The following is a 21,859-nucleotide window of genomic DNA, read 5'->3' as shown; positions in this document are numbered from 1 at the left end:
ATTGTCAGCATTACATCCATTCATACACCGATGGCCGCGGAAAACATGTAAGGCACCAACCAGCACATCAGGAGCAATTCGGGGTTCAGTGTCTTGCTCAAGGACACTTTGACACTAACTCTAGGGGAGCCCGGGTTCGAACTGGCAACCTTGTGATTACCATCCGGCCACTCTACCCCTGACCCACTGCCGCCCCAAAAATGGGACAATCTTCATAATACTTTCTACATTTGGTACTTTAAGTACATTTCGATACCAATATAGTATACTTTCACTGCAGTAAAATGCTTAGTTCATTCAATGGTGGTGGCCACCTTGGTTGGACCAGAGGATGATGATGACGATGAAGCTGGTGACGATGAAGACCACGTAGAGGCCAAACAGCAGCCGGTCGACGACCAGCCCTATCCGGTGCCACTCATGGGAGCTCTTGCTGCTCTGGAAGTATTTGTCCATCTGCATGCGGATGGCGTGGAGGTCACTGCCCAGCCTCAGCAGCTCGTCCACGGCAGGAGGCAGAGTCAGTGGGTCCACTGCTGGGGGCGTTTTCAGTGGGTCCACTGGGGGCGTTTTCAGTGGGTCCACTGCTGGGGGCGTTTTCAGTGGGTCCACTGCTGGGGGCGTTTTCAGTGGGTCCACTGCTGGGGGCGTTTTCAGTGGGTCCACTGCTGGGGGCGTTTTCAGTGGGTCCACTGCTTGGGGCGTTTTCATCAAAGACCGCAGAGGGTCGAGGCCGGTCTTCCGAGACGCCGCCGCGATGTAGATCCGCGGTTCTCCGTTGGCGACGGGACCATGCTGGACATCCTTGCTGTTCACTGAGTTTGAAAAGGGGGAAAGTGAGGTGATGTTACAGACGGTAGACACTAGACAGTGATGTTCTGGTTGCTGTCTTTTATTTATATACTTCAAAGGCTCTGCGTGCTCAACGACAAAGAATTAACGGTAACACTTTATAATAACGCATTTACTGCCAGGGCAAATAAGTAAATAATTCGGCCCCTGCCTGTGATTCTTCGTTTTTCCTTACCCTTTCAAGTAGTCACAGGACATTTATCTCCAGTACGAATGGAATTGTGCATGGGCTAAATCTCATCAAATGGTCGTCTGTGGCTCAAATGGCAAATAAATAATGGACATGGACTTGGTATCAAAAGGGTTGAATAGAAGAAGGGTGTTAATTAAAGAGGGGGGTGGGGAAAGTTTGAATATGGCCAGATAAACATTACCTTGAGCGTCTGGGTTGATGAAGACCGTGACCCTGTTGTTCTTTGGCGCAGTGGGGACGCCGACGACGCGGGCCAGGTACTGCAGTACCACCACGCTGAGCCAGTGAGGCACGGCGGGGAGATGGCTGGAGCTGTACTGGATGTTGGTGATGAACACGGTCTCCAGGAGGCTGGCCACCATCATGGCCAGACTGAGGGAGAAGAACACGTCTGTGTGTGTGTATAGGGGAACAGAAAATGGAAAGAACACTGATGATGAACTGGGGAGGCGGCACCTGTCAGCAGGGAGTGTTGGGCAGGAGGAGTAGAAGACCGGCATAATGGATACGGTGGTGCAGTTGGTAGCGCTGTTGCCTCACAGCTAGAAGGTCCTGGGTTCGATTCCCGCCGGTGACGCTGTGGGCGCTTGGGGCATGTTCTCTCCTCCGCGTCATCAGTGCCCATACCCAGGGTAGGGTTGGCGAAAGGGCCTTTCTGTGTGTAGTTTGCATGTTCTCCCCGTAGGGTAGAACATGGGTAGGGTAGGGTAGGTATAGCCTACCTCACAAAAATCTGTCAGTAATCCTGGTCTCTAAACTGCCTCCCCCTGGCCACCCGGGGCGCCTGATGGAGGGGAAAGGAACTGGTTGGAATAACGTGTTCCTTCCACTCGCTACGTCCAACCAGGGAAACCCCCCCCCTGTCAGGTGAAAAGAAGCGGCTTGGACACTCATGCATTGAAGGACGCATGGTGTCAGTCTCTTGCCCTCCCCAGGTTGGCGGGGGAGTGTAGAGCCCAGGATTACATTAGATAATAATAAAAAATTTAAAGACTGGCATAACGACTAAATTGGGCAGAAAAATTTACATCTGACGCCAACCCATATTGCTCCGACACACGCCAGAATCGTATCTCCCAGTACCGGCAGAGTAGTTCCGGAGATCCAACGGGTGGTGGGGCCCTGGTCTTGCCCTTTTTGAAAACCTTATACCCATACCTAAAACCACGCCAAAATCACCAAAAGCCAAATCGTGGTGATTTCTTACGAGTTTGTCCCCAGCTATAACCTGAGTGAGGGGTATGATGTTCGATAGACCCAAAAGCCTGATGACCTTGGGATACATCACTGAGGTTACACGTCCCAGGTGCATCCATGCGATGTTTTTTAGTTATATTATGTGTCACTCACTGATGAGAGGCGTGGAGTCACCAGTGCTGGGCAGCAGGTCGTTCATGATGAGCAGGAAGACGGTGTAGCCCAGGATGAGGGTCATCTTGAAGGAGGAACGGTCCACGTGCTGGGGAGGAAGCAGGAAGCTGAAGACGTCCACTGCGGTCAGGAAGCTGCTGGGGATGATGAGGTTTACCATGTACCGGATAGGGTCTCGTTTCAGAACCACCTGGGTGAGAGAAACAGGCACGTCGTCATGTTGTAATCGGTAAAAACCTGTGTTCATTTTGTCAGAACGGACAGAAACTAACAAAGAACAAGAACTAAACAAAATATATAAAAATATATATTAGACATGTTTTACAATATATTTAAACAAAAATAAAACTAGACTAAAATGTTAGGGAGGGACTAGTGTGGAGAAGTGATCCAGTAGAACTAAAAGACAAGTCACTTTATGGTTGGTTGCACTCTGAAAATACACGACGCGTTGTGAGCTTGTAGATAACCTTTCAGGTGACTAAAATATATATATGAAATTGTATTAAAAAGTCTAAGACCAAAACGATGTCAAAATTAGCTGTCAAAATGAACATAATTAATGTTATAAACTTGGAATATCCCTGAGTTGTCCTTACATGGTAAGTTGCCAGTGTCCAGTTGCCAATAGGTAAAAGCAGCAGAGTGGGCTCTGCTAAGACATCCATGAGCTGCCATTCTCCACTGGTCCTCATCACCTCTAAGGAATTCTGCAGGATCTGCTGGGCCGACGCTCCCTGAAACACCCGCACGTCAGAATCTGGAACGACATTTAACAAACAAACTAATTATTATATTATGATTTATTATTATTTGATGTGGCAAAGAAAAACACAGTGCAGGCTCACCTAACTTTATTTTCATCGTCACATGTGATTTCAGCATTAATTCATTCATTGACACGGTTAACTGATCACATCATTGTAATGTGTACAACACAGGTTCTCTCATGCCCTACATCTGGGTGACGGTTTTATGACTGGCTGCACACACACGGCCCACACGGGGTATCATATCATAGTCACATTGCCAACCACTCTGCTTTCCCATATACAGTAGGCTAAGGGCTCCTTTTTTGTCACTGCTAAACACCTTATTCCTAAACTTCTTTGCCCTTTTTTTTATGGCCAGTCTACAAGCTCACAACGTGTCAATGTAGATTGGCTATAGTTCAAAAACGTTTTTCAAAATAGTAAAAAAGGGGCTTTAGCGGTGACGAAAATGGAGCTCTAAATGCCTTATGCCAGTGGGTTTCAACCTTTTTCACATCAAGGTCCATTATTCATTTGGTATGAGTATTTCCAATTTCCAGTACTTTTACTTCTACTTCACTACATCTCAGAGCCAAAATTTGTACTTTTACTCCACTACAATTATTTGAGAACTTTAGTTACTAGTTACTTTGGAGATTTTAATTTTGATTAGAAAACATACATTAACCACTTCAACAGGTAGGTTAAAATACTGTAGGATTATTTTCACGGCCTGAGGCGGTTGAGAACCGCTGGTTCGACAGGTTCTGTGATGAACAGCATTGTAAAAGATGATCGTCCGTGCCAACATCCTTCTATTCACTGAGGGTTCTGTGATGAACAGCATTGTAAAAGATGATCGTCCGTGCCAACTTCCTTCTATTCACTGCAATAAAAGTCTTGCTTCACTGCAGTCCTTTGACCCTTGCTTCACTGCCATCCTTTGACCATGCAATGATATTCAGTTTGACGTAGGGCAGTTAATAAAATTAATATACTGTATACAGTACACATCCACACTCCATAACCTTTGATTGGGTGGGCAGGACGCATGTTTGCTTAGAACCGGCCCTGACACACACACACACACACACACCCACACACACACACACACCCACATTTCATTTCATTTCCGCATAATTTTTTTGCGAGAGGGGAATGCATATTTTTTTCCTCCCTTCGCCAGAAGGAAGAGGATAAAAAAATAAATCATCGGAAGGGAGAGGATTTTTTCTTTATTTTGTATTTGTTTGTGAGAAGAGGATAGAGGGTAGTGTGAGAAACACTTGAGGATATTAGCAGGTGAAGAGAACATCATGCTGCTACTGTTGGTACTGGCGGTGTGTGCGTCTGTACGCGGCCACGGCGAGGCGTCCATGCTGGAGGACTGTGCTGTCATCTACAGGTAGGCCTGTTGTCTGTCACTGGACCACTGTCACTGGACCACTGTCACTGCATGGACCACTGTCACTGGACCACTGTCACTGCATGGACCACTGTCACTGCATGGACCACTGTCACTGCATAGACCACTGTCACTGGACCACTGTCACTGGACCACTGTCACTGCATGGACCACTGTCACTGGACCACTGTCACTGGACCACTGTCACTGCATGGACCACTGTCACTGGACCACTGTCACTGCATGGACCACTGTCACTGCATGGACCACTGTCACTGGACCACTGTCACTGCATGGACCACTGTCACTGCATGGACCACTGTCACTGGACCACTGTCACTGCATGGACCACTGTCACTGGACCACTGTCACTGCATGGACCACTGTCACTGCATGGACCACTGTCACTGTCGCATCATGGAGATTGTGTGTTTTGTTTGTGTGGAAATTCGAGCTGTGAATTGTGAGCCCAGAGGGACATTGTGTTGTTTATAGAGGGACATGTGTTGGACATATTATTATTATTGTTATTATTATTTATTTGTGGGCTTTCATTCTTTTATTGTTGATAGGACAGTAGGCCGGCCGAAACCGACGTGCAGTCAGGCTACAGGCCAGCCGTCTGGGCCTGTTTCTGTTTTTTTTATTAAGGGTGCAGCTTCTTTTTTAAATATATAAGTGGGAGAAGAAAACAAGTTTTAATTAGCAGAAATAAAAACATTCACATCATACTTTAGTATATTTTTTGTCATGTTGATTTATATTTTCAATGAATAAAAATAAAAATGCTACATGCATTACAACATATATTCCTCCACAAATACACTAAACTTTGCACCCTAAGAAAAAATAACAAAGTTCAAACTTTGCCTCGTTATAGTGTAAATGACTGAATGAGTCAAGACTTTTGACAATTGCACCAAAACATTATCTCTAAGTAACAACTAAATATTTACACAAGCAAGCCTTTTGTTTAGGGCCTAAAGGCTTGTGTAAATATTTAGTTATCTGTGTGCGTGTGTGCCGGCCGGCCGGCCGTTTTGAGAGTGAGTGTGTGTTGCATTGAAAGTTGGAACACATACATGTTATTTCTTTGATATGTTCCGTATGGGTGTGTCACATATACTGTTTGATTTACTGTACACCCTGAATCTTGAATAAACAAAACAGTGAAAAAAAAAAGTTGTAACACATACAAACATAAAAAATGTAAATAAAAATACACAGGGCAGAAAATGACAAATAATTATAAATATAAAATATACATAATTCATAACTTTATACAGCCATTTCGGCAATTTTTCGAAAAATGTTCATACATTTCCCCCAAATAGCAGAAATAGCTGCAACATGAAAGGATTATGACGATGATGGAAAAATAACTGTGATTTTCTCCAAATAATGGTGATCACAGGAATGTCTCCACCCAGAGCGGTGTCTACACCATCTACCCGGATGCTACTCCCCTCAAGGTTACTGTATACTGTATACTTGTGTATTTGATTTTTTTTTTATACTTCCATCCATCCATCCATCCATCCATCCATCTTCAAACGCTTATCCGTAGTCGGGTCGCAGCTCCACCAGAGAGCTCCAGACTCCTGGGGGATCGCGAGGCGTTCCAAGGCCAGTGAGTCGATGTGATTCCTACAACTACGCCTTGGTCTGCCCCGGGGTCTGCTCGAGAACCTCCCTATAGGGAGACACCCGAGAGGCATCCTAACCAGATGCCAGAACCACCTAAGCGGGCTCCTTTCCAAGCGAAGAAGTAGCTATACTCCGAGTCTCTCTCGCTTGACTGAACTTCTCAGCCACCCGTTGAATTCGCAACCTTTTTCTTTCGGTCATGACCCAAACTTCATGACCATAGGTGAGAGTAGGAACAAAGATTACTTGGTAGACAGAGCATTTTTGGATACTTGTGTACGTCATACTGCACGTCATACAACTATAACGTGCACTCCACTACATTTCTAGAAAGACAAAAAGTACATTACGAATTAACCACTACTACAAGATCTACAAGCTTACAACACGTTGCATCGTGATGGATCTTTTCACTTGATTTTGAGTGGTTAAATGCCCCTTTTCCCTTCCTAGAAGTGAGAGTCAAGAGCACAATATTGTGTCTATCATTTAGTGGAGTCAAAACAAAGCAGGCCAGCAATTGTCTTTGAAAGTTAGTGGAGTGAAAGTCAATGAACTATCCAAAAATGCAAAACATTCGAGTAAAGTACAGATCATCTCATGTCTTCACCTATCTGTCCTCACATGTCCAAAACTGTTTCAGGATTTCAATTAAAAACTAGCAGATCTACAAGCTCAAAACGCATTGCTTTGCACAGTTGCGCGACATATGTTTCGAGCTTGTAGATCTGATGTTTTTTATGCTTTTGTGTTACGCTGTACAGGATCAAGTAGGGTGCTAGTTTACGGTAGCCTACTCATACTTTACTGTCCTTTAGTCACTGTTCTACTATACCTCTGTGCAGGTGTACTGTGACATGGACACAGACAGAGGAGGATGGACAGTCATTCAGAGGAGGATGGACAGGCAGGACATCTTCAACAGACCCTGGGCTCAGTACAAGACTGCCTTTGGAAACCCTGCAGGCGAGTTACTAGCCCTAAAACAATAATTGCAGTCGCAGCCTAATTTGCTGTAGGCTTACACATCTATCTATCTATCTATCTATCTATAAATGCACCGAGTCGCTGTACGTGTACTGTACGTACGTGTGTACGTCTGTAATCCAGGTAACTCTGTTCGCCCCACCGACTTCAAATTCGACATACGTGTTCCACACCCCCACAGGGAGTGCAGTGCCCGGTGTCGAGTCCGTCGGATAGCCAGGAACTGATCACCCCTATATCTCCATATATATGGAGCTGGCCTGTTCTGACATAATTCTGACATCTGCATACACTTATCTGGGCATCTGGGCATGCCTAACAAAGAACTCCATCTATGGGCATAAAAGGGACACAGTCACAATAACTGGGTGGGGCATTTATTTCCAACTTGCATCGTCCCAAGTAGGCCAGTGCCCAACGGGCACCGCTGTAGAGGCTCCAACGGGCACCACTGCAGTATTTATAAATGAAAGTCTGTATGTCTGTAATCCACGTAACTTGAGAACCGAACCGTCCGCCCCACCGACTTCAAATTCGACATGTTCCCCATGCACCATCACAGCACCCGATCCAGGGAGTGCAGTGGCCGGTCTTGAGTCAGTTGGACCCACGGTTGTCCAGAACTGCCACAAAAGGCCTCTTCCCGGGCTCTGAAGAGGGCCCAAATTAGCCAATTAGTCACACCTGATCACCCCTAGATCTTCATACTGTATATGGAGCAGGCCTGTTCTGACATTATTCTGACATCTGCATAGACTCCATATTTGGCCATTCATGTCAAAGAACTCCATGTATGGACAAAAAAGGGTTACAGACATAATATCGGGCTGGGGCATGCATTTCCAAATTGCATCGTTCCAAGTAGGCCAGTGCCCAACGGGCACCACTATTTTTGCGAACGCAGTGAGCACTTACTATGAGACCTAGCAGATCATGTCTGTCTGTGTGTCTGTGTGTCCCCCTTTTGTGCCCATATATGGAGCTGAGTGATTTGTTTGTGATTGATGCAACACACTCCATATTTGGACGTATAGCTGCTTTGGGGACTCCTTATATGGTTATGGCGTTGCGTTCGCTTCCCGCGTTTGCGCGTCTTACTTGTATCCATAAATGCACCAAGTCTCTGTATGTCGTAACTCGGAAACCGTTCGCCCCACGGACTTCACATTTGACACACACCACCACAGGGAGTGCAGCGCCCGGTGTTGAGGCCGTCATTTCGCCGGTTGTCCAGAATCAGCACAAAAGCCTCTTCCCAGGCTCCGGGCTGCAAGGCCCAAATCCAGATCACCCCTATAGATCTCCATATATGGAGCTGGCCTGTTCTGACATCACAATGGTGCACGGCCTCGCCCTTTATTATCCAATTGTTCACACCTGATCACCCCCACCAATGGGCACTGTTCTATAATTAGTAATTAGTAATAATATGAATAATAGCATTAACTCATCCATCGCTTTTAAGAAGTGCCAAAAAGTCCCTAAGCGCCAGTCTCTATACATTTTTTTATTTTATTTTCATTTTCATTTTTTTGGTCCAATGTTATACCCGTCTGAAAAAGACGATAAAGTCGTCGTTGGCGCTGCTGGAGTTGCTGAAAAATCAGTCAATTCAGTCCTTGGCAGACATTGAGTTACATTTTTAATATTAAGGTGCAATTAAAACTTTTTGTAACTAGAAATATAATAATAAAATGTGTTTTTGTTATAGGACAGAAATAAAAGCAGTTATAGCCCATAATGAAACACAATCATTCCTATATAATGGCCTAATTATAAGAATTCGCACAAGACCTAACAAAGCCTAATTGTACAGTATTTTGTTGCGGTCACAGACCGGTGACGATATTATGCTTTGTCCACCACCTCACCCAACAGGCGAGTTCTGGCTGGGACTGGACCACATGCATCTCCTCACCACCAGGGGGCAGCGCTACCACCTGAGGCTGGACTTGGAGGACTTTGAGGGGAACACGGCCTTCGCCTTTTACTCCCACTTCTCTGTGGGCTCCAAGGCCACCGACTACAAGCTGCGGGTCTGAAGACACATCTACAACCATACTGTATAGACCGCTATAACCTCATGTCACCAGGCTTCCCACCTCGGAGGGGAGGAAAGCCTGGTCTGTGTTTCTATATTGCCATGTGATCTGGTCTAGACCGGATGAAGAAAAAAAAAAACTTTAACTAACTACTTTAATTATTTTAATTGAACCAAACATCAAACATCCGCCTGGGTGTTCACAAAAGCCTGAGTAGACGATAAAATGACCAAAAACTTTTGAAAGTGAAATATCCATTTAAATGTATGTTGTTAACCGTCACAGGTGTCGGGCTTCAAGGAGGGAGGCGCGGGGGACTCCATGACTCATCGCAACGGACGCAAGTTCTCCACCTTGGACAAGAACCAGGAGCAGTTTAACAAGGCCTGCGCTAACCAGTACCACGGTCCCTTCTGGCACCACCGCCACAGCTGTCACTACGACAACCCCAACGGCTTCTACCTCTGGCAGGACACGAGCTCGCCTCATCAAATATTCTGCATATCCATGAAGATCAGACGTCTTTTATTTAAATGACTACTGCTCAGCCCTTATCTACCGTTACTACTGTACTACTGTACTTAATGTATCCTCCTCCTTACTGACATATTTGCACTATTGAGATGCGAAAATACTTTTCGCTGTGCTGTGCTGTGCTGTGCTGTGCTGTGCTACTTGTACTGTACATTGACAATAAATTTAATCTCATCTCAAACACTTAACCCCCGGCATCTGTATTCATGGGGGGTGGGAAACATTTGAGCATATACCTGTAGATCTGCTATTTTCAAAAGTGGGCTTAAACTTTTCATTCATTGTGTATTTTTTTGTTCAAAGGGCGGCTCGCCGGAAACGGCCCGGCACCCTGGCCGCATTTCTGGGGGTCTGGATGTTCTAGGTCCCCCGGGGTCCCTGACCCCCCAGGGACCCCCACATTTCTCAACCGTTTTGGATGTGGTGTGGTTGGCCGGAACCGGGCCAGCCCCCTGGGCACATTCCTGGTGGTCTGGATGTTCCGGGGAGACCCACAGGGACCTCACGGAAACCCCCACATAGTAACTGTCATTTCTCGACCGTTTTGGATGTGGTGCGGCTCGCCGGAACCGGGCCAGCCCCCTGGGCACGTTCCTGGTGGTCTGGAACTTCCGCGGACCCCCCGGGGACCCCCACACGGAGTTACACCGCACACTTCACACGGGTGTGATTTTTCAAAAGAGAATACACATAATGTTTGTATTACTATATTATAGGCCCATATTTGTCTTTTCTTATGCGTGTCTTAATGATTCTTTGTCTTACCATCATGAAGGTAGGAACCAAAGGTTATGGTGCAGTTCTGGACGTCGAAGGGGAACGCGTAGATCTCCATGCGACAGGAACTGACCACTCTGACAGGCTTATCGTCAAAGACATGGCCCGTGTTGTACAGGTACACATATGGCATGGGGGGAGAGTTGTCTTCATCCATACTGTACCGGGAGAGGACAGGTGTTGGAAAAGTTACTCAACAATGCAAATTATTACCTATAGAGTAGCCTCGATACCCAGGCTTTCATTTCATCTGCGCGAAAGATACCTAGAGCACCGAAGTCTGAGGTCAATTTCGGCAGAGGGCGCTGTTCCCAGGGTTCATGTAGGCTTACTTTTTTATTTGTATTTTAATCCCCATATATAGGGGGATCTTAGATCGCCTCATATAAGAACTGTGTTTGAAAAATAAACAACTCATCCTGGCGGTTTCACTCTGATGTGAAGAATCAACTGACTGCGAGAAAACATTACATTTTCTCTAGAAACAGACTGTATCAAATATGACTATAGAGTGAATGATACAGATACACCTCCCCGACAATTGCAGAGACAGTTTGTTTATTTTTGGACCACGATTCTTATATGAGACAATGTCATTCTCCAGAGAGAAAAACTTCCACGAACCAGGGGATGAGCGAGTGACTGTCGGTGAATTATCTCCCAACAATGACCTAGCTAGCCAGACATTATACCTGTCTTATTATAGCATGCTAACTTCCCGGGAAGAGAAGCCTGCAGAGCTCAGATTTATCATTTCCCATGTCGATGGGTATTTAGAGTTCCAGTTTGTATAAGCACACGTTTTCAAAAACGCAACGTCCTGCTGCCTCCTGCCATTTTGAAACATTTAACAAGTGCTTCCAAACTTAGAAAACACTTAGATAATAAAGGAAATAGAAAGTAACTCAAACTAAAACTTGACAGATACAAAGAGGAAAATCCAAGCTTTCGTGCAGAGAGCACTGAGGGGGCAGGGGCTCAAACCCCAGAAAAGGGCATTTGTGCGCACATAGTGCGCGCCGATTTTTGGGGGTGGTCTTTTTGTCGAGTCTGTCCCTTGTGCCATTTCATGTCATTGGACAGTAAAATAAGCAATACGTTCTCATTAGTCTGAAACTAAATCTTACTGGTGGCAGCCAGCACATTAAAAGTATAATGATAGTGGAATTATCATTACTTGTCAAATGTTCGTTTTGAAGTACCACTTTTTGGCCCCCCGCCACCACATAAGCCCTTATTGGCCCTCCACATAAGCCATTATTGGCCCACCACACAAGCCCTTAATGGCCCCCACACAAGCCCTTATTGGCCCCCAAGCTCTTACTGACGCCCATATAAGCCCTTGTAGGCCACACATCCCCCCAATGCCCTTATGTGGACTGGGGATGTTTTCTTTTTTAGGGAAAGGGCACTTTGAGGCAAAAAGTCAGAAAGTTCCATAAAATGGGGGAACTAACTTACAACTCGCCGATGCGGATGTCTGGAGACCACAGGTCCTCCCGATTTACGGAGACTCTCCTCGTCCCACATTCTTTCTCATCCCAGCTCAAACCCTCAATGTCCCACTCCTAGATATAGAATCAGAAATGATTAAATGATTCAACTATTCTTTGTGCACACACCCAATATTACAAAGAGAAAGATTTTAAACTAGCAATGATTGCATTAGCTGTCTTATAAACCTTATGCATATATTGACAATGCACTTATTTATCCATGCAGTGCTTTGGCAACAGTAGCCTACTTACAGTAAAACTCCAAATGGAAGTGAAGAACTATGTTCTTTGTTCTCCAGTTCATTCAAAATTCAAAGTGGAAGAACCAACAGCAAACAGGATCCAACAAACATCCACAGGAACAATATTCAAAGACAATCAACGCAGGGATTAATTGGCTTCACCCTTCAGACCCCGGAACCCTAACCTCATGTCACCAGACTTTCCACATTTTGAGGAAAGCTGTGTTTCTAAATCACCTGTGTAATCCGGTCTAGGCGTGGGGGTCTAGACCAGATGGTAGAATAAAATAAAAATTAAAAAACTCTTATGACGCTTTGTTTTGGTCCCCTCTGTTTTTAGTCTCGCCAGTCGCTACGAGTTGGAATAAAATTTGGATATACCAAACAAAGTACTTGAAGAAACATGATTCATACGCCGAATCAATGCTTTTATTGGGTAGGCCCTAAAATGATGCCCTTGTTCACAGGTCTCCAGGAGACTTCTAATTCCGGTTTGTGATTTCCTGCCTGACTACAAACCTGATACCAATAATGGTATGCCTCCCAGGCTATGGGGAAAAATATATAAAAAAACGGCACCCCTTTTCTGTTCTTAAGAGATTAAAGGACAACGTGCATGCGTGCGTGCGTGTGTGCGTGTGTGTGTTACATACCACACACGCACACAAAGGGCGAAGTGTTACATATACTTTGCCTTTAACTTTAATGTCATAATGGAAGTCAATTGACACGCTGATCCGTCTGAAACCTTGAACAGATGGAGTTATTGGAGTTATTATAATATGTCAGATCCAGTATATGTCATCATCATCATATAGACGACTGACGTGCAACGATGATTCCACACTAGCCAGTGAGTCCCATGCGGATCCTGAGATCCACTACAAACAAATTATTCAAATTGAATGCAAAAAATATTAAACAAAGACAAAAAATGTCTTGAAAGGACTTACGAGCATTTGCCAAAGGAAGGTTGTCAATGTCTGGGATTTTTCATCCTAGAGATGAGACAATAATTTAAATGTTTAGTACAGAGAAAAACTTTAGAGAAATATTACATTGAGTCATATTACATTATTGAATGTTCAATAATTGGAAAAAATATATTTTTTTATTTTATGTAAAGAAATGAAAGGGAGAAAAATAGTGTACTCACCACTCCTAAAATTCCCACTATGGTAAAAGAAACGGTAACGTTTGTTGGTGTTGAGAAGTTTTTCACAGGACGTATGCGACTCTTACTAAATACATTCACCTCCAGGGCCTTGAACAATGACTCAGGAGTTGGACTGCTACAGTTCATTGCTGCTGCCCAACCTGAATGTATGGGGAAACAGTGAGTTAATTTATGTGTATTATGTACATGCAGTATCAGGCATGAATTCTTGAAAACCTTTTGGTCTTCAGTACTGCCTTTTTTTAAATCAAAATACCCTCTTTAATCGACAGTTCGATTAGAAAATACGGACATCAAAAGTCCAGTTTTTATGTCAATACAGTATGTTGAAAATAAAAGTAAGTAGAGCCTATTGTTTTCTATTCAGAAACAGTTGTGGTAGTCAAAATCTTTATCATTTATTTGGTTTAAACCTTTAAAGAGCAGCACGTCCACAACATGCATTTGTCAATGTTTTATCAATAGTAAATGTTTCCGTTTTTTCTCAAGTAGGCTACCTCTATGTACTACAGACCCAGGCCACAGACCCTATACACGGTATTTGAGAAACACTGATATATGGCACTGAGACAGTGGGGATATTTTTCTTTTCTGTGTGTTTATATTTCAAGGACTAAATAATCATTTGTGGAAATGACAGAACAGAAGTATCAGCAAGCTGACACAGACTGTATCGCGTGGCCAGATCGACTGCATTTCCGCCCACAACTTTCAAATGCTTCCAGTCATAGGCTACGCTACAGTCTGGAGCACGGAAGCTAAGCTCCTTTGATGAAGAGAGAGGGCCTTCTACCCGCTTCTTTTTCGTCTTTACAGTCACACACATTTAATGTATTATACATTTAAATCATTGAAGCATATAGGCCTATAGCCTATAACAGTAGCTTGGTGGTTAGCAGAAATGAAAATTGAAAAATAAATAAATAATAATAATAAAAAAGTATAAAAGTAGAAGTAGAAGTATACATCTACGCAAGACATATTGATCCACTGACCACTCTCCTAAGGATAGAAGTACCACGTGGTAAAGTATAAACCTCTTGCTCAGGTAATATTAGAAATACTGAATCTACAATGATTTTCAGTTTTTCAGTTGGGGGAATGTCATTGTGTTGAGCTGAGGACACCACATAACTACAGTAATCATTTTGTCATTTCACCTGCATAGCATAAATAGCCAGGGCCAAAATGTGGAAACTGAGAAGACATTTTACCATGCAGGTTCCAAACTGTACATTGTTTAACATTCATTGCAGATGTTCTTACAGTGGAGCAGCATGACACAGCTGAACACCAATTCGACAGTATTCCTTAGATCCGTCATCTCTGGTGTCTGGGAAAGATTTTCATTCATTCGATTATATTCCATTCAATTCAATCTTTATTTCAGACCCAGGGAAGATCCATATCGCATTAAAAAACAGCAACATAACAACGTTTCCGCAGTCCATGGGAGGACGTGACAGAACTGGGTATAGGGTTGGTCATACGACAACGATACGGAACAGATTACGTTAAATTTGCACACAGCATGTTCACTTGAGAATACAGCTTCTATAGATAGGTCATTTGAGATAATATGGCCCAAATATGTAATCTCACTGTACACAATAAGGACCGTGCCAGTGCCATTTTACATTCAACTCAAACCCATATTGAGAGTTGAGCTTATAGGACTAGATAGTACAATCCCTCTTAGATAATCAGAAGTTGGCATCGAGTGGGGTAGGGAGGGGTAAATCATTCATAGGAAAAGGAGACAGAGTCACAGAGGTCCGCCCCGATGGACACACGGTCACATGGAAAGGAGCAGTTGATAGACATACATACACAAGTATAAACTATGTTTTGGCCTGGGCCGGTCTAGCGGTTCAGGCACCTCAGCGTGTCACATGTGCGAGCCGTGACCGACAAACTTTGCTGCATGTCTAGATTCACAGTAAGTCGACAGGAAACGGGGAGAGAGATGGAGATCGGTCCCCGTTTCCTGTCGACTTAATGCAAATCTATTTAGTATTTAGACAAAAAGCCCCAAAAATAGTATGAGTATGAGTATAAAGTATGTTTTAAAAGAAATATTTTACATCAGCTTGTCAGAGATCAGAATGACATGTTGTCTCCATACAGCAGACAGTAAACGTAATAAAAAAGTCAACCAAATTCCTTTACAGGATCTCCCTCTCTCCTCACTGGTCAACAAAAACACCTTGAAGACCCTAAGAGGAGCCCTCGTACAAGGTTTCTTCGACTTGGTACCACAGCACCTCAAAGGCCCTTAAAACAAGGCTCCAGACTTCCCAAAACAAACTGGTCAGGCTCCTAATTGGCCTCACCGCCCGAACCCACCTCACCCCTGCCCACTTTGACAGGCTGGAATGGCTTAGGGTCGACGACAGAGTACAGCATCTTGCAATGGGTCTGGTCCACAAGATTCTATACACCACCAAGATAACCATGTACCTGTCTAAATACTTCCTTAATGTTAACGAAGTCCACACCCACAACACCAGAGGGAGTGCAACAAACCATGTACAACCCAGATTCGGCACAAACAAGGGACTAAATTATTTTCGCTCCTATGCCACCAAAATGTGGAACGCCCTACCAACAGTCATTAAGACATGAAAATCCCTTGACTTCAAAACCGCTCTCAAAGGGCACCTACGGACTGCTGCAATTCCCTTTTTCCCCTCACTGTATACTGTATGTTTCTTTTAACTTTTTACCTCCTTTATGATGAATTCCTGTTCTGTTCTTTGGCTATATAGAAGTGTCTATTTGTACGTCTCTAAATGTTTTGATAAATTGAACAAGGTGGACCCTCTTGTAAACAAGTGTAATGCTTTATTGAGTCGTCCACTCACAGTTAACAGTCTTTGTATTGAGTTGTGCTGGAAATGTACTGTAATTCTGCGAACAGTTAAAAAATATTTCAATCAATCAATCATGTTTAAAAAATAGACTCACCTCATCACGTGAACAGCTGGTGTTTTGAGTCCCCAAGTATAGGGCTCAGTCATTTTTCTATTCTTGTCCTTTCTTTTAAGCTTTCAAATGACGTGTCATACATTTAAAAACTATTGGGAATAGTAAGGCATATGGGTGGAGATACTGTAGCCTAGGTAAACCATCAACCCGTCTGTCATCTCTGAGTACAGAGACACTAATAACTAAGCCCTTAGGAAACAAACGTCACAGGGGCACCTGTTTGAATTGTTAAATGAGCTGCATTTTAAAATGTTAAAATAAACTGCAGCATAATTGTAAAATAAATATAAAGTAATTGCAAACTTGGGTATAAAATGTGTTAACTAATGTTACACTAATGTATTTGAAACGTATTTACATGATTAGCTCAATGGTTTCATGTTTAATTTTTATTTTAACAATTAAACATGAAACCATTGAACTAAGTATTGAGCTAATCTGTTTGTATTTTTATTGTGCATTTTATTGTATTTAGCTGTGGAATGTAGATGTGTGATACACAATTTTTTTTTATGTGAAATATAAAAATGATAAACTATAACCCTAAAGCTAAACCTACTCATATGAGAGGCTATTCAAATACATGTATTAACTTTCTCACAGGTCTAGTACAGTAAATAAAAATAAAAATAAAATAAAAAAAGTTTTATATATATACATTTGCCCTTTTACCGTTAGGCTTATATATTAAAAATCACACACACACACCAGTCAATGTCACCATCAACCAGTCTCATCAGACACATGTTGTATATGACAGACCTCTTATCTCTTATATAACCCTAAAACACTCTTTGTGTGGGTTTTTTGTAAATTACCGCCCAGCTTGATCACACTCCATCAGCAAAAGTCGCAGAGTGTATTGAGCTACAGTAGTACTGCAGATCTGCTACTACTTTAGATGCTTTTGAATTAGAATCCCGAAATCATCAGCGTGGTAAGTTTACAATTATCCTCAAATCAATAGTGTACCGGTTGTGACTCGTTAGCATAAATATGCCTATACAGTTAAGCCAATTAAATTGAAAATCCCCCGAAAAGACAGACAGACAGACAAACGTGTATCTCCAAAGGAAAGGTCATTATTTTCAGATGAACACACTTTTTTGACATCAGGGTAATTTCCCGTTCAATGTGAATGTATGTAAATACTATTTGGATTGCACAACAAGCTTCTTGGAACGACTTGCAGGCCTTGGGTGTTAAATGTAGGTCAACAGACCAAAATTCCTGCATGTCATGACTGTCTGTAGGCTATGCGGACAAACCATCCGAGGCAAGAAGGCAACGTTGTTTGCACATTTCATGCACAAAGTGCAGTATGTGAAGCATAAAGAGGTTGTTAAAAGACATAGAAAGCATATAATAATAATAATATGCATCTAAAAGCATAATAGAATGAAAAAAGGTCCATCTGAGGGAGGTATGATTACGTGGTGATTAGAGCCTGGGGAGATACAGAAAGATGGCCTGGTAGATGACATGAGACTCCTTACGAGAATGGAGGAATGGTTCTCAAAGTGGGGTCCGGGGACCCGTCCCCTAGCCCTAGGGGTCCTTGAGGGGGGGTTCCAGCCAGGTGGTCCCCATGGTAATGAGTATGTTGATCTGACCTCATCTGGCCTCATCAAACTCTGTACACTCAAGACACTGCCCCCGCTGCCACCCTTAGATCTCCAGATATGGGAGTTCCGCCCTGACATGACATACCGTAGTGAGGACGTACTTTGTAGTGCTGCTGACAAACAATATTGATGCCTATTTTGACGCCTAATTTTGATAATACTCTTTAAACTCCACTATATGCCTACACACTAAAGTAGCAGATAAGTTATCTCTCTGGGGGCAGCCAAATGCAGACTAATACTAGAAACAAGGGAACCAAGCAAAAACGTGAAGAACTTTTTTTTAAATTACAGATCTCCATAATATGGAGCCGACATGATATTCCATATTGATCTGACCTCATCAAACCCTGTTCACTCAAGACACGCTCCATATATGGCCAGTACAGCATTCATTCCATGTTGATCTGACCCCCTCATCTTGTTTTACGAAGTCCCTTTATTATTCAATTGGCCATGATTAATCAGTTGCATGACACATTGAAAAAATGCAATCCAGCTCCATAATGCTGATGTAAATTTATGTTCCTTGGAGACCAGGGATTGATTAAAGAAAATCAAACAAGGATGTAGATTTGTGTTTGTCTTGTGCCACAGGAGTGGGTTGCAGTGTAAAGGGTATATACTGTATGTTAGGTATACAGCACATGGTCCTGCTCACACCTACAGACAGACATGAAACACTCTAAACATACAGGGCGGAGCGACTGAGGGTAGACATGGAGACGCATACGGCTGCATTGTTGTCTCCATCAGCTGAAGGCTGTATGTTTTGTCTGTGTGTCTGTCTGAACCTCTGAACCTCTGCCCCAATGTTATAGCCACCCTGAGGCTATAACCGATCTACGTGAAACGTTGCATGCACACTCCCCAAAGGAAAAACCTTTGACCTGCATATTTCACATCTGACTGTTTAGGAGACACCAGGAGGTTTTGTAAAACACATATTTTTATATTACTCTTCCAGATTGTCCAAAACTCCCACAAATCGTTACACAGTATCTCTATAGTCATGTGCTCAAGCCGAATCTGTCCCATATATCATATTACATCCTAATTGGCTAACATTGGCTTTCAAAGTTTGCTGGATTGGAGTACAATTTATGTGACATTTTTCACGCACTTTCCTACTAGGCTGAGGAATATATCACACCCTTTTCACATTGGCCTGTTATAGTGCCATTCATGTTCATAAATGAAAGCCTCGAGCTCTTCATCATGCACTACACATTGTCATACAAAAGTATGGTATAGCAACTAATAGCAGATCTACAAGCTTATGAGCTTAGAGCTAAACTTAGATCTGCTACTACAAAATGTGTTTTGTTTTTATTGACAATAATATCCCCAGCACTCAGCAATTCCTGATGGCACATGTTATAGCACTTGTATGCAATACTTATATGAACTTATAGATACTATACTTGCTGCCTGTGTTTCAACTGAAATAATCGATCAATTAACGATGAATGTGTTGATTAGTTAATAAACATGAGCAATGTGAAGAATTAAAATTGGATAATCTCAAATAATCTTGATGACATGCAAAAACGTTTGTCGTTACTGTAAAACTATTCGGATAGTGTTTGAACAGTAAAGTCTCCCTGACTCTCCAGCTCTTTAAAAACAGAAAATAATCATTAACCAAATAATATAAATAATATAACACTTACCCTACCTTTAAGCCACATCATTATTTTCTTTTTTTTAGGCTTTGTCTGAGGCTTTAAATAAATAGTTTTGGAAAAGTCTATGGGAAAAATTAATGCCCTCATCATTCTGAAAGGGGCTCTATCCAATCCTCATGACACACCAACCGGGTGGCAAAGCTGACAGCAAACGGCTAAAAGAAAAGAGGATGAGACAGGCACTCCCAAAAACAAAAACGGCTTAAAGGCGCCAGTCACAGCGATCCGTCTAGACACACGTGGAAGTCATAGTACAATCAACACTGGGATTGTCGGGGCAGGTGACATTAATTGCCAAGACCAAAAAAGAAGGACATGCTATATCTGGTTTACTTCCTGTATAATTATATTTACATCTATCTCATTATATATAATTTGTTGAGCAATATAAGACAAATTTACTTCCATTGCACACTGTATGACGGAGGTATTTTGAAATTGTGGGAGGCAACACTATAGTTTTAATGATTTTAAAAGGCTTTGCCTCTTTTTTACTGTGTATTGTTTTTTAATGTGAAGCACCATGAGTTGTGGAGAACGGTATTTTGCTCCCCTGTATATGCCCAGTGTGTATTGTGGAAGTGACAATAAAACTTATTCCGATATTTTCTGATATGTAGCTACAACACTATGAGCAAGAAATACATGTCCAATTTTAAAAATACATAGTCAAAGTCCAAAAGCTGAGGAGCTGGCTGTGACAGAGATTTCCAGAAACGCCTTTTTACTGTAGATTTTCACCAGACATGGGCTGACATACAGAATGTAATAACAATAATAATTAATAATTCACAATGACAAAGCCTAAATGAAAACTGGCTCAGTTCAAGTGTTTTGGCTAAGTTAGATAGTCATAAGCCATCATACTTTGTTTTGTGATTATTTCTCAAATCTACACAAATTGAGTTACTAAATTCAGCAAAAATGCAAACTTAGAACTGAACATCCCATCAGTAGTGTTATTTAAGTTGTTCTTGTATATAATCGACAAGGACAAATTGACAATATTGAAGCTAAGCCAAGTTCTTTCTCTGTCTACATTATAGTGTTAAAATCAGGGGGGCAGTCAGACAGATATTTTGTGAAGCCACTAAGGAAATGAAAGTTCATATAATGGCCTGTTGTGGCGCTGTCATTGGGCTAAAAAAAAACCCATAGCCCCATAGAAGTCCATGTATTTGGGCCCAACTTCACCTAGACTGTATTACCTTAATAAACATGGTCATGAATACTTTTTGCTTCCAGTCACTAGTTTAAAGTCTCATTTCTAATGTCATAATATTCTTTTTGGAAAATTATGGTCCCATTTATAAAAAAAATTACCATAAAGTTGTGCATGTTCTGAGGGGCGTGGCTACCGTTACAGTCTATGAACGGGATCCCCCACCCACTCGAGTCAAAATAAAAACCAACAAAGAAGAAGGGGGGAAGTCCCGCCTCGTTGTCTGGGCCAGCCAATGGGCCAGCTGGGCCCAAACGGATCTAGAAAGATGGCGACTTCCAGTGCAAGGACTGACAGGCTTCATTTTATGTTCATGTTAGACCCGCGGAACGCTTTGTACATATTTTTTACAGTCTATGGTTAAAATGCATGCATTAAGCACTTCCTTCAATTGACATTTGATATCATGTTCCCCCTATTTTTTACCTTTATTTACCCAGGCAAGATTCTGAGCAATAGCACTCTTTTACAGCTAGCCAAAAATAATTCAGCAGAGAAACAATGTCATATACATGAGCTTAAAACTTTTTGTATGACATCACCCAGACACCAATGATGGTGATGAAGCTGACTGATATGAAGATGATGTAGAAGATGAAGAGCAGGCGGTCAATGATGAAACCCACCTGGAGCCACTCCTCAGAGCTCTGGTTCCCTGTCAGCTGCTGCTCCACCTGGAGGCGGATGGCCTGGAGGTCTTTACCCAGACTCCTCAGCTGCTCCAGGGCCTTATCCTCTACCTCTGGCCCCTCAGCCTCTGTAGCTTGCTCATCAGCCTTGCCCTCCACTGCGACCAGAGGGCAGGCTTTTGCATCTATTTTGAGGAGAGCAGAGCAACACATTATTATGGCAGTGTAAGAG

At 42.8% G+C, this 21,859-nt stretch overlaps 2 protein-coding genes across 2 annotated transcripts; one reads left to right on the top strand and one right to left on the bottom strand.

The window, feature by feature from the left end:
- Window positions 1-297: 297 nt before the first annotated feature.
- On the bottom strand, window positions 298-4,221 carry LOC308320165 (5-hydroxytryptamine receptor 3A-like; the record flags this gene model as incomplete). Its single annotated transcript, XM_080770483.1, has 5 exons — window positions 298-815; window positions 1,227-1,436; window positions 2,396-2,606; window positions 3,016-3,176; window positions 4,179-4,221. The coding sequence occupies 5 exons, from the start codon at window positions 4,219-4,221 to the stop codon at window positions 298-300; spliced, it is 1,143 nt and encodes a 380-aa protein (XP_080626609.1).
- A 263-nt stretch (window positions 4,222-4,484) lies between these two features.
- LOC308320163 (microfibril-associated glycoprotein 4-like) lies at window positions 4,485-9,786 on the top strand (the record flags this gene model as incomplete). Its single annotated transcript, XM_080770481.1, has 5 exons — window positions 4,485-4,573; window positions 5,988-6,045; window positions 7,066-7,186; window positions 9,086-9,243; window positions 9,535-9,786. The coding sequence occupies 5 exons, from the start codon at window positions 4,485-4,487 to the stop codon at window positions 9,784-9,786; spliced, it is 678 nt and encodes a 225-aa protein (XP_080626607.1).
- Window positions 9,787-21,859: the final 12,073 nt, after the last annotated feature.

This window comes from Protomyctophum bolini (genome assembly GCF_963924005.1).
Source record: "Protomyctophum bolini genome assembly, chromosome: 8".
Taxonomy (NCBI): Eukaryota; Metazoa; Chordata; class Actinopteri; order Myctophiformes; family Myctophidae; genus Protomyctophum; species Protomyctophum bolini.
The sequence above is the reverse complement of the archived record's forward strand: the minus strand, read 5'-3'. Positions and strand labels throughout refer to the sequence as shown.